This window comes from Symphalangus syndactylus, chromosome 11 (genome assembly GCF_028878055.3).
Source record: "Symphalangus syndactylus isolate Jambi chromosome 11, NHGRI_mSymSyn1-v2.1_pri, whole genome shotgun sequence".
Lineage (NCBI taxonomy): Eukaryota > Metazoa > Chordata > Mammalia > Primates > Hylobatidae > Symphalangus > Symphalangus syndactylus.
This window is the reverse complement of record NC_072433.2, coordinates 95,867,067-95,886,188: the sequence shown is the minus strand read 5'-3', so window position 1 is coordinate 95,886,188 and position 19,122 is coordinate 95,867,067. Positions and strand designations below refer to the sequence as shown.

At 34.6% G+C, this 19,122-nt stretch overlaps 2 protein-coding genes across 13 annotated transcripts in view; one reads left to right on the top strand and one right to left on the bottom strand.

The window, feature by feature from the left end:
• Positions 1–19,122, bottom strand: part of FER (FER tyrosine kinase) — a 463,830-nt gene that overhangs the window by 306,755 nt on the left and 137,953 nt on the right. For 10 of the 12 annotated variants that reach the window (XR_010114474.1, XM_063612887.1, XM_055298094.2 and 7 more), the window contains 2 exons: positions 17,846–17,968; positions 5,154–5,343 (listed from right to left, as the gene is read on the bottom strand). Coding sequence is in view for 9 of the 12 variants with exons in the window: in XM_063612887.1 (XP_063468957.1) it covers positions 5,154–5,343; positions 17,846–17,968 (313 nt within the window). In the remaining 3 variants the exon portion in view is untranslated. Of the gene's footprint in view, positions 1–4,869; positions 5,040–5,153; positions 5,344–17,845; positions 17,969–19,122 lie in introns of all 12 variants that reach the window. The other 2 variants (XR_010114476.1, XR_010114475.1) reach the window with 1 other exon arrangement.
• Positions 8,221–16,852, top strand: LOC129457629 (U6 snRNA-associated Sm-like protein LSm2). The gene is made up of 2 exons (XM_063612894.1): positions 8,221–9,013; positions 15,570–16,852. The coding sequence occupies exon 1, from the start codon at positions 8,243–8,245 to the stop codon at positions 8,696–8,698; it is 456 nt and encodes a 151-aa protein (XP_063468964.1). The 5' UTR covers positions 8,221–8,242; the 3' UTR covers positions 8,699–9,013; positions 15,570–16,852.

The window sequence follows — 19,122 nt, the reverse complement described above, 5'->3', positions numbered from 1 at the left end:
AAGTAAAACAACCAGATTATTCTGAAGTGAAAACAAAGTCCAATTATTTAATTCAGCATATACTGATTGAATATTTATTATGTTCTTACAACCAGATAACTAAAAAAAGAATGAAGAACATGTCTCTTAATAAATAAATAAATAAATATAATAAGAAAGTCAGCAGCTGATGTTTACTTGGAGATTAGAAAATTTTGATATTCTCATCACTATGAGTCAGTAGAGTTCACCCTCCTAATTTGCCCCAGAAGGCAGATTCTTCTACCCCAAAGAGCTAGAATTGAAGTATTATACAAAATAATCCTTAAATTCAAGAACACATAGGCAATTCAAAATGTCTTCAGAATTATTAAACATTTAATCTGTCATTATCCCAATTCAATAAGAAAGAATTTATCTTTTAACTACGCATTTCCCAAAGTATGCTCCATTACACTATGGTCCCCCCAGGAGGCTCCTTGAAAGGGAATTGGGACAATATTTTCAGAAACACTGCATCCCATATACTATTTCCCCTCTTGAACATTTAATATTAAAGGCTTAGAAAGTTCCTGCAGTCAATATTACTGTTTCTTTTGGCTTCACCCAACGTGACTCAAATTCTGCAACTCACTTCTCCATGGTACACTTCTTAACATCCCACAAACTAATGGGAAATACACAGAGAAAATAAAGAAGTTATCTAATCTAACGAATCAAATCAATACAACAAAACTCAGACTAGTACTACTGCCAGCCTAGCAAAATAAATATGACTAACACTGCTAGGAAAACCTTCCATAAATTATCATTGTACTTCTCCTTTTGTAATTACAATGGTCTCAAAGATATTATCTCTAAATGCTCTAAAGATGTGTATTCTTATAGCCCATTTTTTCCTCTTTAATAGAGTACTGCCAAAGTTCAAATGAATTTATTCCCCTCCAGTAGTCTATAAGCTTGATGGTATAACAGAAAAGACTAATCTTTCCAATGTTATCCTAAGCCTTAGAAACACTCTGTTAAGTTCAGAGAAGTAGAGTGAATCTTTGCAAATAAGGTAAAACTGTGATTTATGGTTTTTAAAGGTTACTCTACTAATAGACCAAAATTATTTTTATTTTATTTTGAGACTGGCTCTCACTCTGTCACCCAGGCTGGAGTGCGGTGGCACAATCATGGCACACTGCAGCCTCAAACTACACAGCTTAAACAATCCTCCTACCTCAATCTCCTGAGTATTTAGCATTACAGGCACGTGCCACCACACCCGACTAATTTTTATATATTTGTAGAGACAAGGTTTCGCCATGTTGCCCAGGCTGGTCTCAAACTCCTGAACTCAGGCAGTAAACCCACCTCAGCCTCCCAAAGTGCTGGCATTACAGGTGTGAGCCACCACGTCCAGTCTACCATAATTATTTTTTTAATAATATTAAGGTTTATAAAATGGCAGGGTTTTATTGCTGTGGTAGACACAAAGCTATTATTATTTATTATATTCCCTTACAGGTGTGTCATTGAAGATGCTTCACTTTTATTTCTGATTCTGCTTACTGTCACTGGCTAGAGGAAATTCCAAAATTTTAAGATTCTATTATCTAACCTATTATGCCATAATCACCTGATTTAACAACCTATCTCCTCAAAGCACTTTTCCTTACACTCCATTCCTCTCTTGATGGCCTCTGTCTTTATTACACAGCTTTAATTCTTTAATCACCATAATCACTTTCTTATATGCATCTTCCCTCCTCTTCCCCTCTCTTACTTAATTCATCATACTTATCTAGCATAACTACAGCTTACCTCATTAGTATAGTTGTGAAGGAAAAAAAGAAAGAAATTCATTTTTCACAGTTCTGGGAAGTCCCAGATCAAGGTGCTAGCAGACTTGGCATCTGAAAAGAGCCCAATCTCCAATTCCAAGATGGACCATTGAAGACTGCATCCTCCAAAGGGAAAGAATCCTTTGGTTTCACATGGTGGGGGTGGGGAGGTGGGCAAAGAGGTAAAGGGGAGCGAACTCTCTCTTTTATAAAGACATTAATTACATCCATAAGAGTGAAGCCCTCCTGACCTAATCACCTCTCAAAGGTCCCACCTCTTAACACTCTTACAATGGCAATTAAATTTCCACGAGTTTTGGAGAGAACAAATGTTCAAACTATAACAATTAGCTTTAACTCTCATTGACTCATAGAGCTAAAATAAACATCAATACTTGTAAGAACTTGACTATACAACCCCAACCCTGATTAGACATTTGATCATTTGGAACCTTTATAAGAATACCCAATGCGTGGCACATTTCAATGGTACAGTTCCTTAAAGCACTCTTCCACAGAAGCATTCACCACCGAAGAGCCGGTATTATCAGTAACACTGCCATTAACTAAGATCATGGAACATAATTTATTGTCTCTCCTGCTCTCAAATAATATTTACACAAATTTTCACAATTTTCCATGATACAACAGTTTAATTTTGAGTTCTTCCATTTCTTCCAATATTCAAATAAGTCTCTTATTGAATTGTATACCATTTATGACAATGGAATTTATAAAGAGAAAATACCAGTAGAACTGCTTATGTGAATTCCAGGTTTTTCTTGTAACACTATTCAAAAAGCAATGCTTAAAGAGTCATTTGGGGACAAAATCATCTAAAGCTTTGATTGTTTTCATTTCCAAGTAAACTGAAAAGTAATATTCTAATTATTAACTGAAAAACTGAATTACACAAAGGTTTCACTGATACATGTAGACGTATTCTTAAGTTTTAGGAATTGGGCATTGTAAAGATTTCTAACTGTTCTGAAAAAATGCTGTAAAATCTCATTAATTGGCATTAATTTGTAAGAATGCCCTGTCTTATTTGTAAAATATTAATTTACTGCTTTAAACTACATATATTATGGTATTCTTTTACAAAAAAATCCTTAATGACTAAAAGTATTGCTTCAGCAAATAGGTAAGATCTAATTTATAATTAGTATTTCAACAATTTAAAATAAATTTGATAAAATGAAATATGCAGCACCATCTTGTAAAAATACATAAAGTATTATCACCATTGAATAAATGGACACAAGAGCAGAGCTTGAAGGTGCTGGAAGGCAATTCATTCTCTTAAACTACACTATATACTACCTCAGAAACATTATTTATTCATTAGTTAAACAAAACTTTTCTTCAATGATTATGAAATATTAAACTCCAGATGATCACAATTTTTTTTTTTTTTTTTTGAAATGGAGTCTTGCCCTGTCACCAGGCTGGAGTGCAGTGGCACGATCTCGGCTCACTGCGACCTCCACCTCCCGGGTTCAAATGATTCTCCCACCTCAGCCTCCTGAGTAGCTGGGATTACAGGCACACACCACCACACCCAGCTAATTTTTTTTTTGTATTTTAGTAGAGACGGGGTTTCACCATGTTGGCCAGGACGGTCTCGATCTCCTGACCTTGTGATCCACCCACCTCGGCCTCCCAAGGTGCTGGGATTACAGGCATGAGCCACGGCGCCCAGCCAAGCCTTTAAATAACCAATCCCACAACCTCATGGTAACAGGGAAATATTATAAACCACACTCAATGAACAAAAGATTTACTAGATAAGATATTCAAAAGCCAAACAAAAGGAAAACATTTCAAAAGTTCCTTTGAAAGAACACATATGCCAGATACTTATCAAGAATCATGAAGCAAGAAAGGCAGTTTAATAGGGTGCTTGGTACATGTGCTGAGATCCTTATAGCTAGGACAGTGAAAGAGAGCAAGGATTCATAATTCACAATTCACAAAGTGATGTGTAGATTAATATGGCTCAATATTACTAATAACAACAATAGTTTAATTTTAATATTTAATAGTAATAGTAATAACCACAATTGTTTAAATACTTCATATTCATTTCTACATTTACTGTATTCTCAGATATGGTCTTCTTTTTTTTGCCTATGGAGACATACGAATCCACTTAATCAAATCATACTATTTAGAACCACATAAAGTAAAAATTACTAAAATATCAGCTATAGCATAATTATAATAGTTCTCTAAGTTACCCACAGGAAATGACAAGGATATAGCTCAGACTTTTTTAACCTTGGCACTTTTGACATTTTAGCCTGGATAATTTTGTGCTGGGAGTGTGAAGGGAGGGGCTGTTCTGTACATTCTAAGAGGTTTACCAGCATCATCAATCTCTACCCACTAGATTTGGTTGTGACAATCACAGTGTCTGGAGATACTACCAAATGTCCCAGGTATGTGTGTGGGGGGGGGGTGGGTGTCACAGGTGGGGAATGACCACTTGGTGAGAGCCACCAACATACGTATACAGATAGACAGATCATCAGACAGATAATAGAGAAAGAAAGAGGAAGAGAGAGAAAAGAGGAAGAGAGACAGAGAAAGAAAAAGAGGAAGGAAGGAAGGAAGGAAGGAAGGAAGGAAGGAAGGAAGGAAGGAAGGAAGGAGAGGGGAAGGGAGGGAAAGGAGGGAAGAAGGAGAAAGAGGAAAGAGGAAGCAAAGGAAAGGAGAAGAGAGTAGAGAAGAAAGAGGAGAGAGGGGAGGAAAGAAGAGAAGAAAGAGGAGAGGAGAGGAAAGGAAAGAAGAAGAGAAGACTTTATACTAGGCATTCTTAAACAGTTAATAAAACTATGAAATAAAGTTGAATTTCAAGTTGGTGAATTTGAATGTATTTATTGTAGTTCAAGGATCACATTTATGAGCAGAAAAAAACTTAAACTAAATCAATATTTTGTATTTTAAAAGCAATAAATACACCAGCAATCTCAGATAAATAAGATTCTACTTAAGAAGAAAAAATTAATAAATAGCTTTCTTCTTATTGCTTACTTCTCTCTTAAGAATAAGACCCTACCTTCCTGCTGTCTCCCAGGAATAAAAACAACTGCAGTCTTTCCTTTCAGTTTTGAAGGCAAGAGAAGAACTTTTTCCTCTGACTCTACAGGTGGTTCCTGAAAGTGCTCTCCAGGTGACCTGAGGTGACTGACAAGTCTATTTTGCATTTACAAACAAGTTTAATAGGACCTGCATATTAACAAGAGTAATAATTTGTTATAGCAAATTGGAATAATTTTTGTATTCACTTATTACCTAGACACTACTCTTCCAAGTTTCTCATTGGATTATTCTTTAGCTTACCATAGATGTAACTGATCGTGCATCTTCTTCATAATTTACTACTGGAGGTGGCTCTTTCCCATCATTTTCTTGCACTTTTTGCTCTAGTAATTCCTTCTGTGCTGAAAACTTTGCTTCAGTGCATCTCAGCTGCTGGACTGACTGTTTCAGTTCTTCAAGTGCCTGCTTTTGGCTTAGCAGAAGCACAGTACTAAAAGAGAATAAATTAAATATAAATGATTTCAACTTCATTAAGAAGACATTAAGGAAACCTCATATATGTAAATTATGCTTTTCTTTGATTTCATTTTTATAAGAGCTCTTTAGAATCATAAAACATATGAAACTAAGCAGATTTTAAGTTATCACAGTATTTATTACATGCTAGCATTAACAAAATACAATGAAGTGTTGGGAGTCAAATCCAAATTCAAGATGCTTTCAAATATATTATGATCTATGGCATTCATTTTATTTTAGCTAAACCATATACCTCACAGAGTAGACACTTAGGTCCAGAGGTGTAGGGCCTAGAATGAATTAAAATAACGAAGCAGAATCTTCAATTTAGTTTAAGTATCAAAGGCAATATAGCTAGGGTCAGATCTGTGCCTAGGGTAAAATAAATAAAATCAAGGTGACAGTCTGGACACCAAGCTTGTGTATATGTTGTGAGGGATGTGTGTCTGGAGGCAAGTGAAACTACTATGACAAGGACTAAGGGCTAAGATGTAATTGGGGGAATGTGTAAAACAACGGTCCCCAAATCTTTCCAATGTCTCCAATATAAACAGTAGACTTTCCCAACCCTCCTTTAGAGTACAAGGCCACAGGTTATCTTACTGTGACTTTTTAACCCTTGGAGGCTGCCTTCAATGGGAATTTCAAACTAATTCACCCACATTGAAGCCACAGGTCAACAGGTAGTGGTGGTAGGTACTTCTGGAAATAGGCCACACTATATATTATAATAATTTCGAAAAAGGACTGTGCCATGCACTGCTGAAAGTAAGTTATTAATATGTAAGAGACAATAGATTATAAATTAGAGAAAATGTCAAAATTGGAAAATAAGGTCAGAAAATATTATCTTCTTAAATTTAAACTATAAGGCTCAACATAAACTGAATAAATATTCACAGGCAAAAGTAACCCACACTAAGAGAGATTCATTTATACATATGATGCTGATCAATATTTTGAAAACTAACTTCCAACTTAATTGAGCACAGTGCAAATCTCAGTGACTGCTATAAAGAAAGCTGTAATCTCCTTATTGTAACAAGTTTCAGGTGAGTGTCCTAACAGTACAGAAAAAAGTCTAAGAAAAGTAAAACTAATGAGTAAGAACATTTGTAAGAGACCTAGTAAAATCCAGAAGACAGACCTCTCCAGTGGAATTCAATAAATGGTAATCAGCATTTACATCATTATCATTCAACAGTCTGTGATCTGTGTTCTAAATCCACACAGACTTCTTGATAAATTCATGCTGGTTTATTTATTAGTTAGTAACTTCTTTTTAATAATAAATTGGCATTTCTGATTTCTCAGTAATCTCTTGAGAGAAAGTTGATTTTTTAAAAGAATCACTTTAGTGAACATAAATTTATAAGGACCAGGTCCTGGAAAAGACTGCACCCACTGTGTACTTAAAGCTTCCAGAGGGTTTCCTCTTTGTATGTCCTAGCTACCAAGAAAAAAAAAAAAAAGACTCCAACAATGACAACAATACAAGAAATAATTTAAAATATACAAGGTAAAGCGGAAAAATATATTTTCATGTACATCCGGAATATCAGTCATAAAAAGGTGAATGATTTCAAAAATGTGGGCAAAATCAACAGGGAGGTATACTTCAAAATAATAATACTCTAAAGTAATACTGTTACAGTAATTTTACACAAACAAATTTCATAAAGACTACCAGGAAAAATAAAAAAAATTAAAAGAATAAAAATGAACTTTGCAAAATGAAATCAGAAATGCAAGTAAATATTAACCGAACATCTGAATATAATTCAAAAACATTTATTTATGGAAGTAAATAATATACATTTTACTCTCTTAAACCTATGGTCAGCTGAATAATGTCCCCCAAAAAATAACCACATCCTTAGGCCCAGAACCTGTAGTGTTTTTCAGCTTACATGGCAAAGAAACTTTTCAGATATGATTAAGTTAAGGATGTTGAGATGTCAGATTATCCTATATTATCCAGGTGAACCTAGTGTAATCATAAGAATACTTATAAGAAGGAGGCAAGATGAACAATGTCAGAAAAGGTGATGTGACAATGGAAACGGTAGAAGAAAAGGCAGTGTAACTTGGGACCAAGAGTGAAGTAATGAGGACAGCCCCTAGAAACTGGAAAAGGCAAAGGAAGCAAATTCTCCCCTAGAGTGTCTAGAAGAAACCAGCCCTACAAATACCATAGTTTTAGGCCAGTAAAACTGATTTCTGACTTGTGACCTCCAGAACTATAAGAGAATAAATCTGTGTTGTTTTAAGCTACTGTATATGTGGCAATTTGCTACAGCAGCAAGACGAAAGTAATACAAACCCTGATAGACAACATATACATTTTATGTTCATCTAAAAGGAAAAGATTAAACCATTAAAAAAAGTTAAAATTTTGAAAAAAAGATTTCGAGTCATATACATTCTCAAGTTTAGAGAAACAGCTTAATTTTAACAAATGACTTCTCATGATGTTTCCGATCTGTATGCCTTACTGTTATTTCACCTTTATTTTACCCTGGATAATAAATGGGATCTTCCAAAATGATTCTGAAACATTTGTAAAATTTTTTAAAATCACTAATAACTGATTCTCTAACTGCAACAATCCATTTTCTCTAATCCTCACTGGGAACCTGAATAGCCCAATATGATTTGGCTGTGTCCCCATCCAAATCTCAAATTGCAGCTCCCATAATTCCCACGTGTCATGAGAGGGACCTGTTGGGAGGTAATTGAATCATGATGGTGGGTCTTTTCTGTGCTGTTCTAGCGGCAGTACATAAGTCTCATGAGATCTGGTGGTTTCATAAGCGGGGAATCCCCTGCAGATGCTCTCTCTCTCTCTCTCTTGCCTGCTGCCATGTAAGATGCGTCTTGCTTCCACTGCACCTTCCACCATGATTGTGAGGCCTCCCCAGCCATGTGGAACTGTGAGTCAATTAAACCTCTTTCCTTTCCCCTGTCCTCTTTCTGGGGCAGCCCGCGGCACCAGCACCATGCTCTTCTGTTCTTTTTTCAGGTCCCTTGTGGGCAAGCATGTGGTCGTGGAACTCAAGAATGACCTGAGCATCTGTGGAACCCTCCATTCTGTGCATCAGTATCTCAACATTAAACTTACTAATATTAGTGTCACAGACCCTGAGAAATATCCTCGTATGTTATCAGTGAAGAACTGCTTCATTCAGGGCTCAGTGGTCCGATACATGCAGTTACCAGCAGACGAGGTCCACAAACAGTTGCTACAGGATGCAGCAAGGAAGGAACCGCTGCAGCAGAAACAGTGGTGGCTCCTCCTCCTCTTCCCCCGCTTCCTCTTTCATTAGTGACCCCAAGTCCCAGCCTGAACCCCTAACGCCCAATACTTGAAGAGGTTTTGTTTCTTTACTAATGATGGTTTTGTGGGGTTTTTTAAGGGATGAGTAGATGAGAGGAATAATAGAGAACAGCTATCCTCTGTTGAGAAGGTGAGAAAAAGCAGGCTGGGAAACTTCAAAGCCTTCCAGTCCCCAGCACCTGGCCTTTCTTGCTACTTCCCTGGAGATGGTGGAAGAGTTTCCTAGGTCTTTCCAGGGCAGCATGTGATTCATTTGGAGATGGAAGGAATCTGTCCCACATCGGGAATAACATTTATGATGCAGGTAAAAAAAAAAAAAAAAAAAAAAAAAAAAAAAAAAAAAAAAAACCTCTTTCCTTTATAAATTACCAAGTCTTGGGTATGTCTTTATTAGCAGTGTGAAAACAGACTAATACAGCCCCCTACCAGTTTTATTTATTATTTAAATATCTGTTCATGGAGTCCTCCACTGCAAGTAGGAACGCTTTCTTTAAAAGATGACTATTCATTGGTTTTTATGCTCTTAGAACCATCCAAGAGCAAGCTCTTATGACCATAAGGCCTTTTTTTCCTTTCCTTTTGCTTGCCCCACACAGTTGCCTTTAGTCTTGCTCCTGTTAGTCATTCAGCCGCTCACACAAATATGGGGGGAGACTTATGGGGACACTGTCACCTAGAATGCTGAACATGCTGTCTGTGGGATGGTTTTGTTCTTATTGCTGTTGTTTCCATGTGGTATCCTCATTACTATGTCTGCTTCTATGAGACATTTTGGCCAGATTATAAAACTACATCACAAGACCTCCTACTTCTAGGAAGATACAATGTACTGACTCTGCAGAAAAGAGTTAACACAGATTTGAATGTAAAATCTCAAACTATTAAACTTTTAGAAAAAAAAATAAAGAAGAAAACCTTTGAGATCTAGGACTAATAGAATGTACTGACTCTGCAGAAAAGAGTTAACAGATTTAAATGTAAAATCTCAAACTATTAAACTTTTAGAAAAAAAAACAAACAAAACAGAAAAAAACCTTTGAGATCTAGGACTAGGCAAAGACTACTTAGACTTAACACCAAAGCCCCAACCACAAATCTTAAAAGAAATAAAATGGACTTTTTTTTAAAGACTAGTCAAGTGCAGTAGTGACAATGGGAGAAGGAGTAAAACAAGGAGTTCAATCTATAACTGACTGTGAACAATCAATTGAGTTATCCACTCTTCGGACCAGCCTAAGATGGACTTCTTTAAAATTAGAAAATTTTGTTCTATAAAAGACCCTGTCTCTTCAGAAGATGAAAAGACAAGGTAAAGACTGGGAGAAAACTATTTACAAATGACATATCTGTCAAAGAAATAGAATATATAAAGAACTAGACTATATAAAGGTCTAGAATATATAAAGAGTGCAAGGGTAAAAAAACAAAACAACCAAACATCCAATCAGAAAATGAGCAAAAGAGCTGAACAGGTATTTCACAAAAACAGGATATACAAATGGCAAACCAGCACATTGAAAAGATGTTCCAGAACATCATTCATTAGGGAAATGCATATTAAAACAACAATGAGATATCACTACACATCTTTTAGAATGGCTCAAATATAACACAGTGAAAAAGTGACAATACCAAATGCTGGCAAGGATGAGAAAAAACTGGATCACTCACACATTGCTGGTAGAAATGTATAATAGTACAAAACTAAACTAAACATGCAATTACCATACAATCAGCAACTGTGATCCTAGGCAGTTACTCCAGAAAAGTTATAACTTATGTTCACATAAAAACCTATACATAAATGTTTGGAGACCTTTATTTGTACTAACCCCAAACTAGAAACAAACCAAACATGCTTCAAAGGGTGAATAATTAGACAAATTGTGGTATATCCACACTGTTAGGGGTTGAATTGTATCCCCCAGGAAGATATGCTCAAGTCCTAATGCCTGAAATCTCAGAATGTGACCTTATTTGGAAACAGGGTTGTTTCAGACGTAGTTAAGATGAGATTATACAGGAATAGGATAGGCCATTAATGGAAAAGACTGTTGCCCTTATAAGAAGAGGAAAATTTGGATACAGAGAAGAGACACACAGGCAGAGGGTCATATGGAGAAAGAGGCAGAGACTAGAGTAAACCTTCTACAAACCAAGGAATGTCAAGGATTGTCAGCCATCACCAGAAGCTAGGAGACAGGTATGAAACAGATTCTCCTTTGGAGTTCTCAGAAGGAACCAACACTGCCAACACCTCATTACATACTTTTACCCTCCAGAACTGAGAGAGAATAAATTTAATAAATAAAATTTGTTGCTTTAAACTACCCACTGTGCAGTATTTTATTACAGCAGCCCTAAGAAACTGATACACATACCATGGAACACTGTATTACTCAACAGTAAAAAGGAATGAAAGTAGCTGGATGAATCTCTGAAGAATTATGCTGAGTAAAAAGCCAATGCCAAAAGGTTACATACAACATGACTCCATTTATATAACATTCTTGAAAAAACAGACTAATGGTTTCTAGGGGTTACTAAGGAGGTAGATGGACTGAAGGAAGTGTGGCTATAAAAGTATACAACATGAGAGATCCTTGTAGTGATGGAAATGCTCTGTATCTTAACTGTATAATGTCAGTATCTGGGTTGTGATATTATTTTATGGTTTTACAAGATGCTACCATTGAGGGAAACTGAGTATAGGGTACACTGGATCTCTCTGTATTATTTCTAACAACTAAATGTCAATCCATAATGATCTCAAAATAAAAAAATTAATTAAAAAGCATGTATCACCGCTGCTACATCATGCTTCCTCTGGTGAGGTGAGGAATTTTTTTCATTATTTTTGTAGGTACATAATAGGTGTATATATTTATGAAGTACATGAGATATTTTGATAAAAGCATGCGATGTGTTATAATCACATCATGGTAAAGTGGGTATCCATCACCTCAAGCATTTATCCTTTGTTACAAACTATCCTATTATACTCTTTTAGTTATTTTAAAATGTACAATTAAATTATTATAGACTACAGTTACCCCGTTGTGCTATCAAATATTAGGTCTCATTCATTTGCCCAGCACTTCCCACTACCCGTCCCAGCCTCTGGTAACCATCCTTCTACTCTCTATCTCCAGGAGTTCAAATGTTTTAATTTTTAGCTCCTACAAATAAGCGAGAACATGCAAAGTTTGTCTTTCTGTGCCTGGCTTATTTCACCTAACATAATGACCTCCAGTGCCATCCATGCTGAAAATGACAGGATCTCATTCTTTTTTTAATGGCTGAATAGTAGTCCATTGTGTATAGGTACCACATTTCCTTTGTCTGTTGATGGACACTTAGGTTGCTTCCGACTCTGACTATTGTGAATAGTGCTGCAATAAACATGGGAGTGTAAATATCTTTTGGATATACCGACTTCCCCTCTTTTGAGTATATACCTAGCAGTGAGATTGCTGGATGGCATGGTAGCTCTATTTTTAGTTTTTTCAGGTACTTCCAAACTGTTCTCCATAGTGGTTATACTAACTGAGGTGAGGTTTTTATCCTGTCATATGTCTTGGGCTCCTACCTAAATAATCTGTTTTGGAGGAAGGTCTTTTTTATTCCCCTTCAGGGCTTGAAAGTTTCTACTGTATTGTACCATACTGGCAATCAATTAGACACTCAGAGACACTAGCCTAATACCAAGAATAAGATTAAAATGTAAATTTCCTGGTTTTGATTTTTAGTGGTTTTTAAGGATAATGAGACTTGCAGGGGGTGTATGCCTCTAGTCCTAACATTTTAAAATCAACATGTCTGACCATGAAATCAATTAGAAAAATTCATTTCTTCCAATTAATCCCATTTCAGCCTTTATCTATGACATAATCTCTCATATACGAACATGTTCCTTTTGTTCAATAATTACTGAAAAAAATGTATTGCTGGTCTCACTATGTAAAATACTATGCAATTATGTTATGTTTATAATACCATTGAGCAAACAAGCAATACATACTTCAGTAAGTAGAAATTATAGTAAATGTATGATTATTTAGTACATGATGCATAGGAGGCCATAAATAAATTTAAAATGTGGAAGCTTCCAGGACCCTTGCATGTGCTACTTCCTATCTCTGAACACTCTTTCCCTGCACTCTTCACATGCAGGGTATCTCTGCCCATCTCCTAGGAGACCTCTGACCATCCTTCTTAAGTAGCTGTTCCTCTGTTATACTTCTATCTGAACCCTTATTTCATAGCAATGATCATAACTGGTAATTATTTTAATTTTATATTGGTTTCCTCCACAAAAGTGTAAGTTTCACGAGCCATGTGACCATACATGTCTTACCTCTCACTGCATTCACAGCATCTAGTAAATGCACAATCAACATTGTTGAATGAATTCCCTATTTACATAGCACGTTTTTTTAAATCACATAATTCAAAAACTCTGAGCCAAAGGAAGAAAAGAAAGGTTCCTGAATTTCAAAACTAGAATACTATTCTAGATTATTAAGTCTTACCTTTACCAGGAGCTAGATGTGACATTTTGCAAGTCTCTTAAAATTTCTGGAATTCATATGTCACATTGTTTGAAAGGCAGTGAGGCTAAATCAAATGATCTCTTAAGATTCTGCATGGCTCTATGATTTTATAATATATAAGGTATTTTTAAATACTAAGTGATAATGGTATAAAACAGGTTAAGACAATACAAAATTAAATAATCATTTACTTTTTGTAAATCAAACCAAGCATTCAAACCAACAGTAACATCACTAGCTCTTTATGCCACCAAGTCATAAATGACATACGCTTGGTAGTTTTTCCCATAACTTTTTTCTAATACAAAAGTCAAGGACCACAAATCAGGAAAAGATTGGTATTATTTCCATTTGAATAAACAGGCTTTAGAAGTAATGAGTGAAGGTATATATACTAGACTGATACTCTGTGTTGGATTAAAGTATATTTAGTGTATATTATACAATACAAAATTTTAGTGTATTAAATACACTAAATGCACCAAGTACACTAAAGGTATTTAATTTAGCATATTTAGTGCATTTAATACATTAAAATTTTTTTATAAAAATTTCAAATGGTTGGTTTTATTCCTTTCATTCTGTATTTTTTAAATAAAATTCTGTGATAGCTACATTTCAGCTAAGACCTGCATTACTTATATAAGCTTGAACTCTGTTTTTGCTAATGTGTCAATTTAAAATCACATAAAAGCCATTCTTGTAGTTTACTTTTCATTTCATATTATTCAATTATAGGAATCAAAGCTATCAAATGATTTATCCTATAATTTATTTTTTCACTGTCATTAGATGTTTTAGAGACATGGATATATTAAATTCAAATTATAAAAATTCGGTTTTAGTCTCATATTTTGATATGACAAATACTGTTATTTCTATTAAGTAAACATTCAATATAATTCCATTAGTTTAAAAATAATTTAAGAATGTAAATATCTAACATAGACTATTTTTGACATTCGGGAAGAAATGTAGTCTTAAGTAATAGTACATGAAACTAACAGTGTTGAGAAGTAAAGATAATGTAAGCTTATTATTAAAACTAGATAAAAATTGCTTTTAATTATATATGCATATTTAAACATACATGTGTAGATATACAAACATGTACACAATAAAAGGAAATATTCAAGAAATATTAAGAAATTAAAATGCAAACATTTGCCCTGGAATCCCTTTCAGACTATGTGTTTAGCAAAATCTGTTAACATATAATTCAAAGGCAAACTTCAACCCTACCAATGTCTGCATTTAATGAAATTTAGCAGTAACTCTTTAGTCATATAAATATACTTAACATTTTCAAGATTATACCTTGACTCTAACAATAAAAACTCCATGGTAACAAAAGTTAACAGGAGTTGGGTTAAGCAGGTCTCATCCCCTGAAAAGCTTGGCATACTTACCCCCGCTAACTTATTCTCTAAAGAATGCTGTTAAAATCATAAGATCAAGCAAACGATACGATCAAAAAGACAGAAGCTATGGAGTCAGCAACTCATGTCTTTTCTACCATTTACTATGTATGTGATTGTAAGTAAGTTATCTAAACTCTGAAAGACCTGAAGGTAAAACACAGGCTACTATACAAAAGGCACAGAAAGATAACATTCAATGAGTTAACACACACACACACACATATATATGTTTATATATGTCATATATGTTATATATATTTTATATATGTTATATATGTTATATATAATATATATATAAAAAATATCCAGCATAATATGTAACACAAAGTAAAAACTCAAGAAATGTTACTTTCCTATATCCACTACCCTTCAAGGCTCCTCTCTTATATCCATTCTCATATCCTGATAAATATAAAGAGGTAGAGGAACATGGATTATACACCCATTATGTAGCTAAAAAGAGAGGCAAAGATTTCAGTCAAGGAAACATGCAAAAATTCAAATAATCTCATAATTTCTAGATTAGGGAGCCCTTAAAGATCATCTCCTCCAACAACTTATAGCCAGACATTCTGGTGAGATGGTTAGTACTTTCAATTTTCCTTCTTTATATCCACTAAATTTTAAAATAGGACTCATTATAATGCGTGCTTTTGCAAAATTGTAAAAAGTAGAACCACTTGGTCATCTATAAACATGTGAAGAGATTCATCCACAAACACAGAAAAGCAAAAGATAATCTTTTTGTTTAATTTTATATGTGCAATGGGTGATGTTTTATTTTATCATTCAAATAAAATCTTCTGTTAATGCAATACTAAAAATTTGCAGATTTAGTAAAGGAATGATCAGAGTAACTCAAGTTTTCCTGTTCTCGCCTTTACAGGGCTCATCGATTCCCATTTAATGTTGCAATGGATTGAATGTTTGTATGCTGCCAAAATTCAGATGTTGAAAACCCCTAATACAATGGTATTAGGAGGTGGGGGCCTTTGGAAGGTAATTAAGTCATGAAGGTAGAGCCCTTATCAATGGGATTAGTGCCATTATAAAAGAGATCCTGGGGAGCTCTTACCCTCTTTCTGCCACATGAGGATACAATGAGAAGACAGCAGTCTGCAGTCTGGAAGAGGGTCCTCAAAAGAACCCAATCATGCTGGCACCCTGATTTCAGACTTACAGCCTCCAGAACTGTGAGAAATAAAGTCTGCTCTTTATTAAATCACCTAGTCTATGGCACATTGTTACAGCAGACCAAACTGACCCAGACAAAAATTTAACACCCAGTTGTAATAACAGCTAGAGTATAAATGAGAAAAGTAGCCCTCTAAAATTTGACGTGGTATAATAGAATAGATGATGTTGCCATTCACTGAAATAAAGAATACTAAGAGTGAACTAGGTTAGGCTGAGTTTGGTTGGGTTGTATTGAGATTTTTAAGTCAGCCTTTAGACATTGGGAATTTAGGATACTTCTAAGACATTCACAAAGGCATGTCAAGTAGGCAATTGGTTACATGGCCACAGAGTTCAGAAAATAAATCTGAGAGAGAGTAATAAATGGGTCATCTTCACCAGATCACTTAGGAAAAAAGTTCAGGGAGAGGAGTGAGACAGCCTAGGGCCATGCCTTCCATAACTCTAAAATGGATTGGCTGAGCGGAAGAGAATGGGTTTGCAAAGGAGTGGCCAGAAAGAGAGGATTAAGATCCGGCATTTTGAGTTCCAAAGGCGAAGGGAAAAGAAAATAAATGAAGTCAGTAAATTCAGATACTATTAAGAGGTCAAGTAAGAGAGTTTCTAAATTTAGCTAGCATTGTAGACGTCATTGTGATCTCAGAGCTACCCATTTCCATAGCGATAGGGCAAAAAGCCAGACTTTGAAAACTAAGTGGGAATTGAGGAAATGAGTGAGCATAATCACTCTTGGAACAAGTTTGAACTAAGAAAACAGAAAGCAAAGATAGTACTTGGGAAAAAATATGGAGATTTAAAAAGGATTATTTGGGATGGGTAGGGAGGTGGAGATTGTTTTTCAGAGTCAAGACTTAAGTATATTTTAAAAGTGAGCACAAGGACCCACTTGGGAAGGAAAGGTGAACATAATACATAAATTATGTAAAATCTGAGAAAGTAGAGATGAGAAAATACAAAAAAACAAAAAAAAAACAGGCATAAGAAATGAACTTAAGACAAAGAACAGTTCCTCTATTGAAGTAAGGAAAGAGGATGAGTACAAATTTGGGTGGGTTTGGAACTCTAATCTCAGAAAAGAAGAAAAATGTCATCCAATGTTTCTAACTTTTTTCTGGGATGTGGATGTCCATCTGCTCACTATGATGAGGGAGATAAGTAATCAGAGATGTGAAATAAGTGGAGGAGATATGAAAAGTTGTGCAGAAACAGCAGGTACAAACCGGAGAAATCCTATATATCACAAATTCCTTGAGAGTCTTGATAAATCAAAGAATATGTGAGAGTATAATAGCAAGAAATATGTAAGGTCTAGTCAGGATTAGAAAAACCACACCAGCACCCACTGTTGTAGATGCAATTAATAAAGGCAGATTAGAAACTTGAAGTTTAGATTAAATTTTAAATTCATAAACAGTAGAAAGCATAATGAAGTCAGTAAAAGAAGAGTATACCAACACAAGTAAAGTCTGTGGACCTAGGAAGATATTTGCAAATCCAGAAATCAGCAAGACAAAACAGCACAGCTAATCACTGAGTGATTTTTATCTGTTTTCTAATCAGTCTGCTTCCTTTTAACATAGTAGAGACTATTTATAGGTAATACTAGTCTGCCACTTTCTTAACAGGGGAATTCACAATGGGTCTGGTAAAAATGGATGTAGGAAAGTAAAGACAGCTTTTAACAATGAATTTTTGAAAGATAGTTCAAACTGTTAAAACATTGAGACATATGATCAGGATGCTATATTTACAAAAATACATAATCATTTTTCCCAAGGACCCTGTATTTTTTAAAACCACAGAATCATTTTTCTAGAATCCTAGAAATTAACTATACAAAATTTTATACTTAAAATGAAAGTTTCTGTTTCTAGAAATGTTAGGTTCACACTGCCATGTAACTAAAATATTTTTGCAAAATTACAATTAAACATTCTTCCTTCAAATTGTTTCTCTTTTACTCACTCAGACTTCTGCTCACAAGTCTCAGAAGATTCTTCAATTCTCTTCTCTAACTCCAAAACAGCCTCCTCCTTGTTTAAAAGCATCTGCTGTGTTTGCATAAGTTCTTCTGCTAACGTTTTCAACCTAGAATAAACAGTATCCTCAACATCAATCAACAAATTAACTTTCACTTTATACATATCAAAAAAGTATTCATACATCTTATGTTGCAATATCCAAAACAGTAGCCACATATAATCTGATTTAAACTAAAGTAAAATTTCAGCTCCTTGGTTGCATTAGACACATTTCAAGTGCTAAACAGAAATGTAGCTACTGGCTACCTTACTGGATGGTGGAAAAAAGAATATTTCAATAATCACAGTAAGTACTCGGGCAATACTGGTCTAGAGTCTTATTCACCAAAACGAAAAAGAGAAGTAGGTAAAGAAAAGAGAAGAGAACAACTTTGGGCGACATTGAGTAAATGGTAAGTAGTAGTATTTGCAGATGTTATCTCATTTACTCTTCACAACAATCTTATGAGATACATAGTATTATTTTAAAGAAATGAAAGTGAGGCTCAGTTATTTGTCATTTTAAATTCATGGTAAGCTATTTCTATTTTCACATATTGTAATAATACTTTAGGAGTATTTTCTGTATAGAATTGAAGACAATTTAATACATAAATTAATATGAGCTCACAAACCAGATAATTTATGTTTGTATAAAATGCATTGAGTCCTTAATGGAAGTATTTCTACCACAAAAATATACATGGCTATCACATCACTTTAAAATTTTTATCTTCAGCTTTTCAAAGCAAGACATGAAACCCAAAAGACAAAAAAGAAAATATTAAATAATCTAACCCTATAAAAATGTAAATTTATTTGAACTTAAAGAGATCATAAAGTCAAAAGCAAACTTCAGACTGAAGAAATACATGCAGCGCCAATTACCAGAAAGAGCCCTTTTCGTGCAGAAAAACTCTTAGAAAAAAGACAAACTAATATGAAAATGGACAAAAAAACACAATGGAAGTTCACCATGAAAAAATTAAATGATCAATAAGCATATGAAGTCCATACGCTTAACACAACGGAAGTTCACCATGAAAAAATTAAATGATCAATAAGCATGTGACATTATTACAACTTGACTGACTATATAATAAGTTATTTTTCACCAAAATTGACAAGCATGAAAAATACTTGGAATATCCAGTAATAGCAATATTTTTTTTTAAATGGAAACAATTATACATCACTGATGTGAAAAAATTGGCACAGATT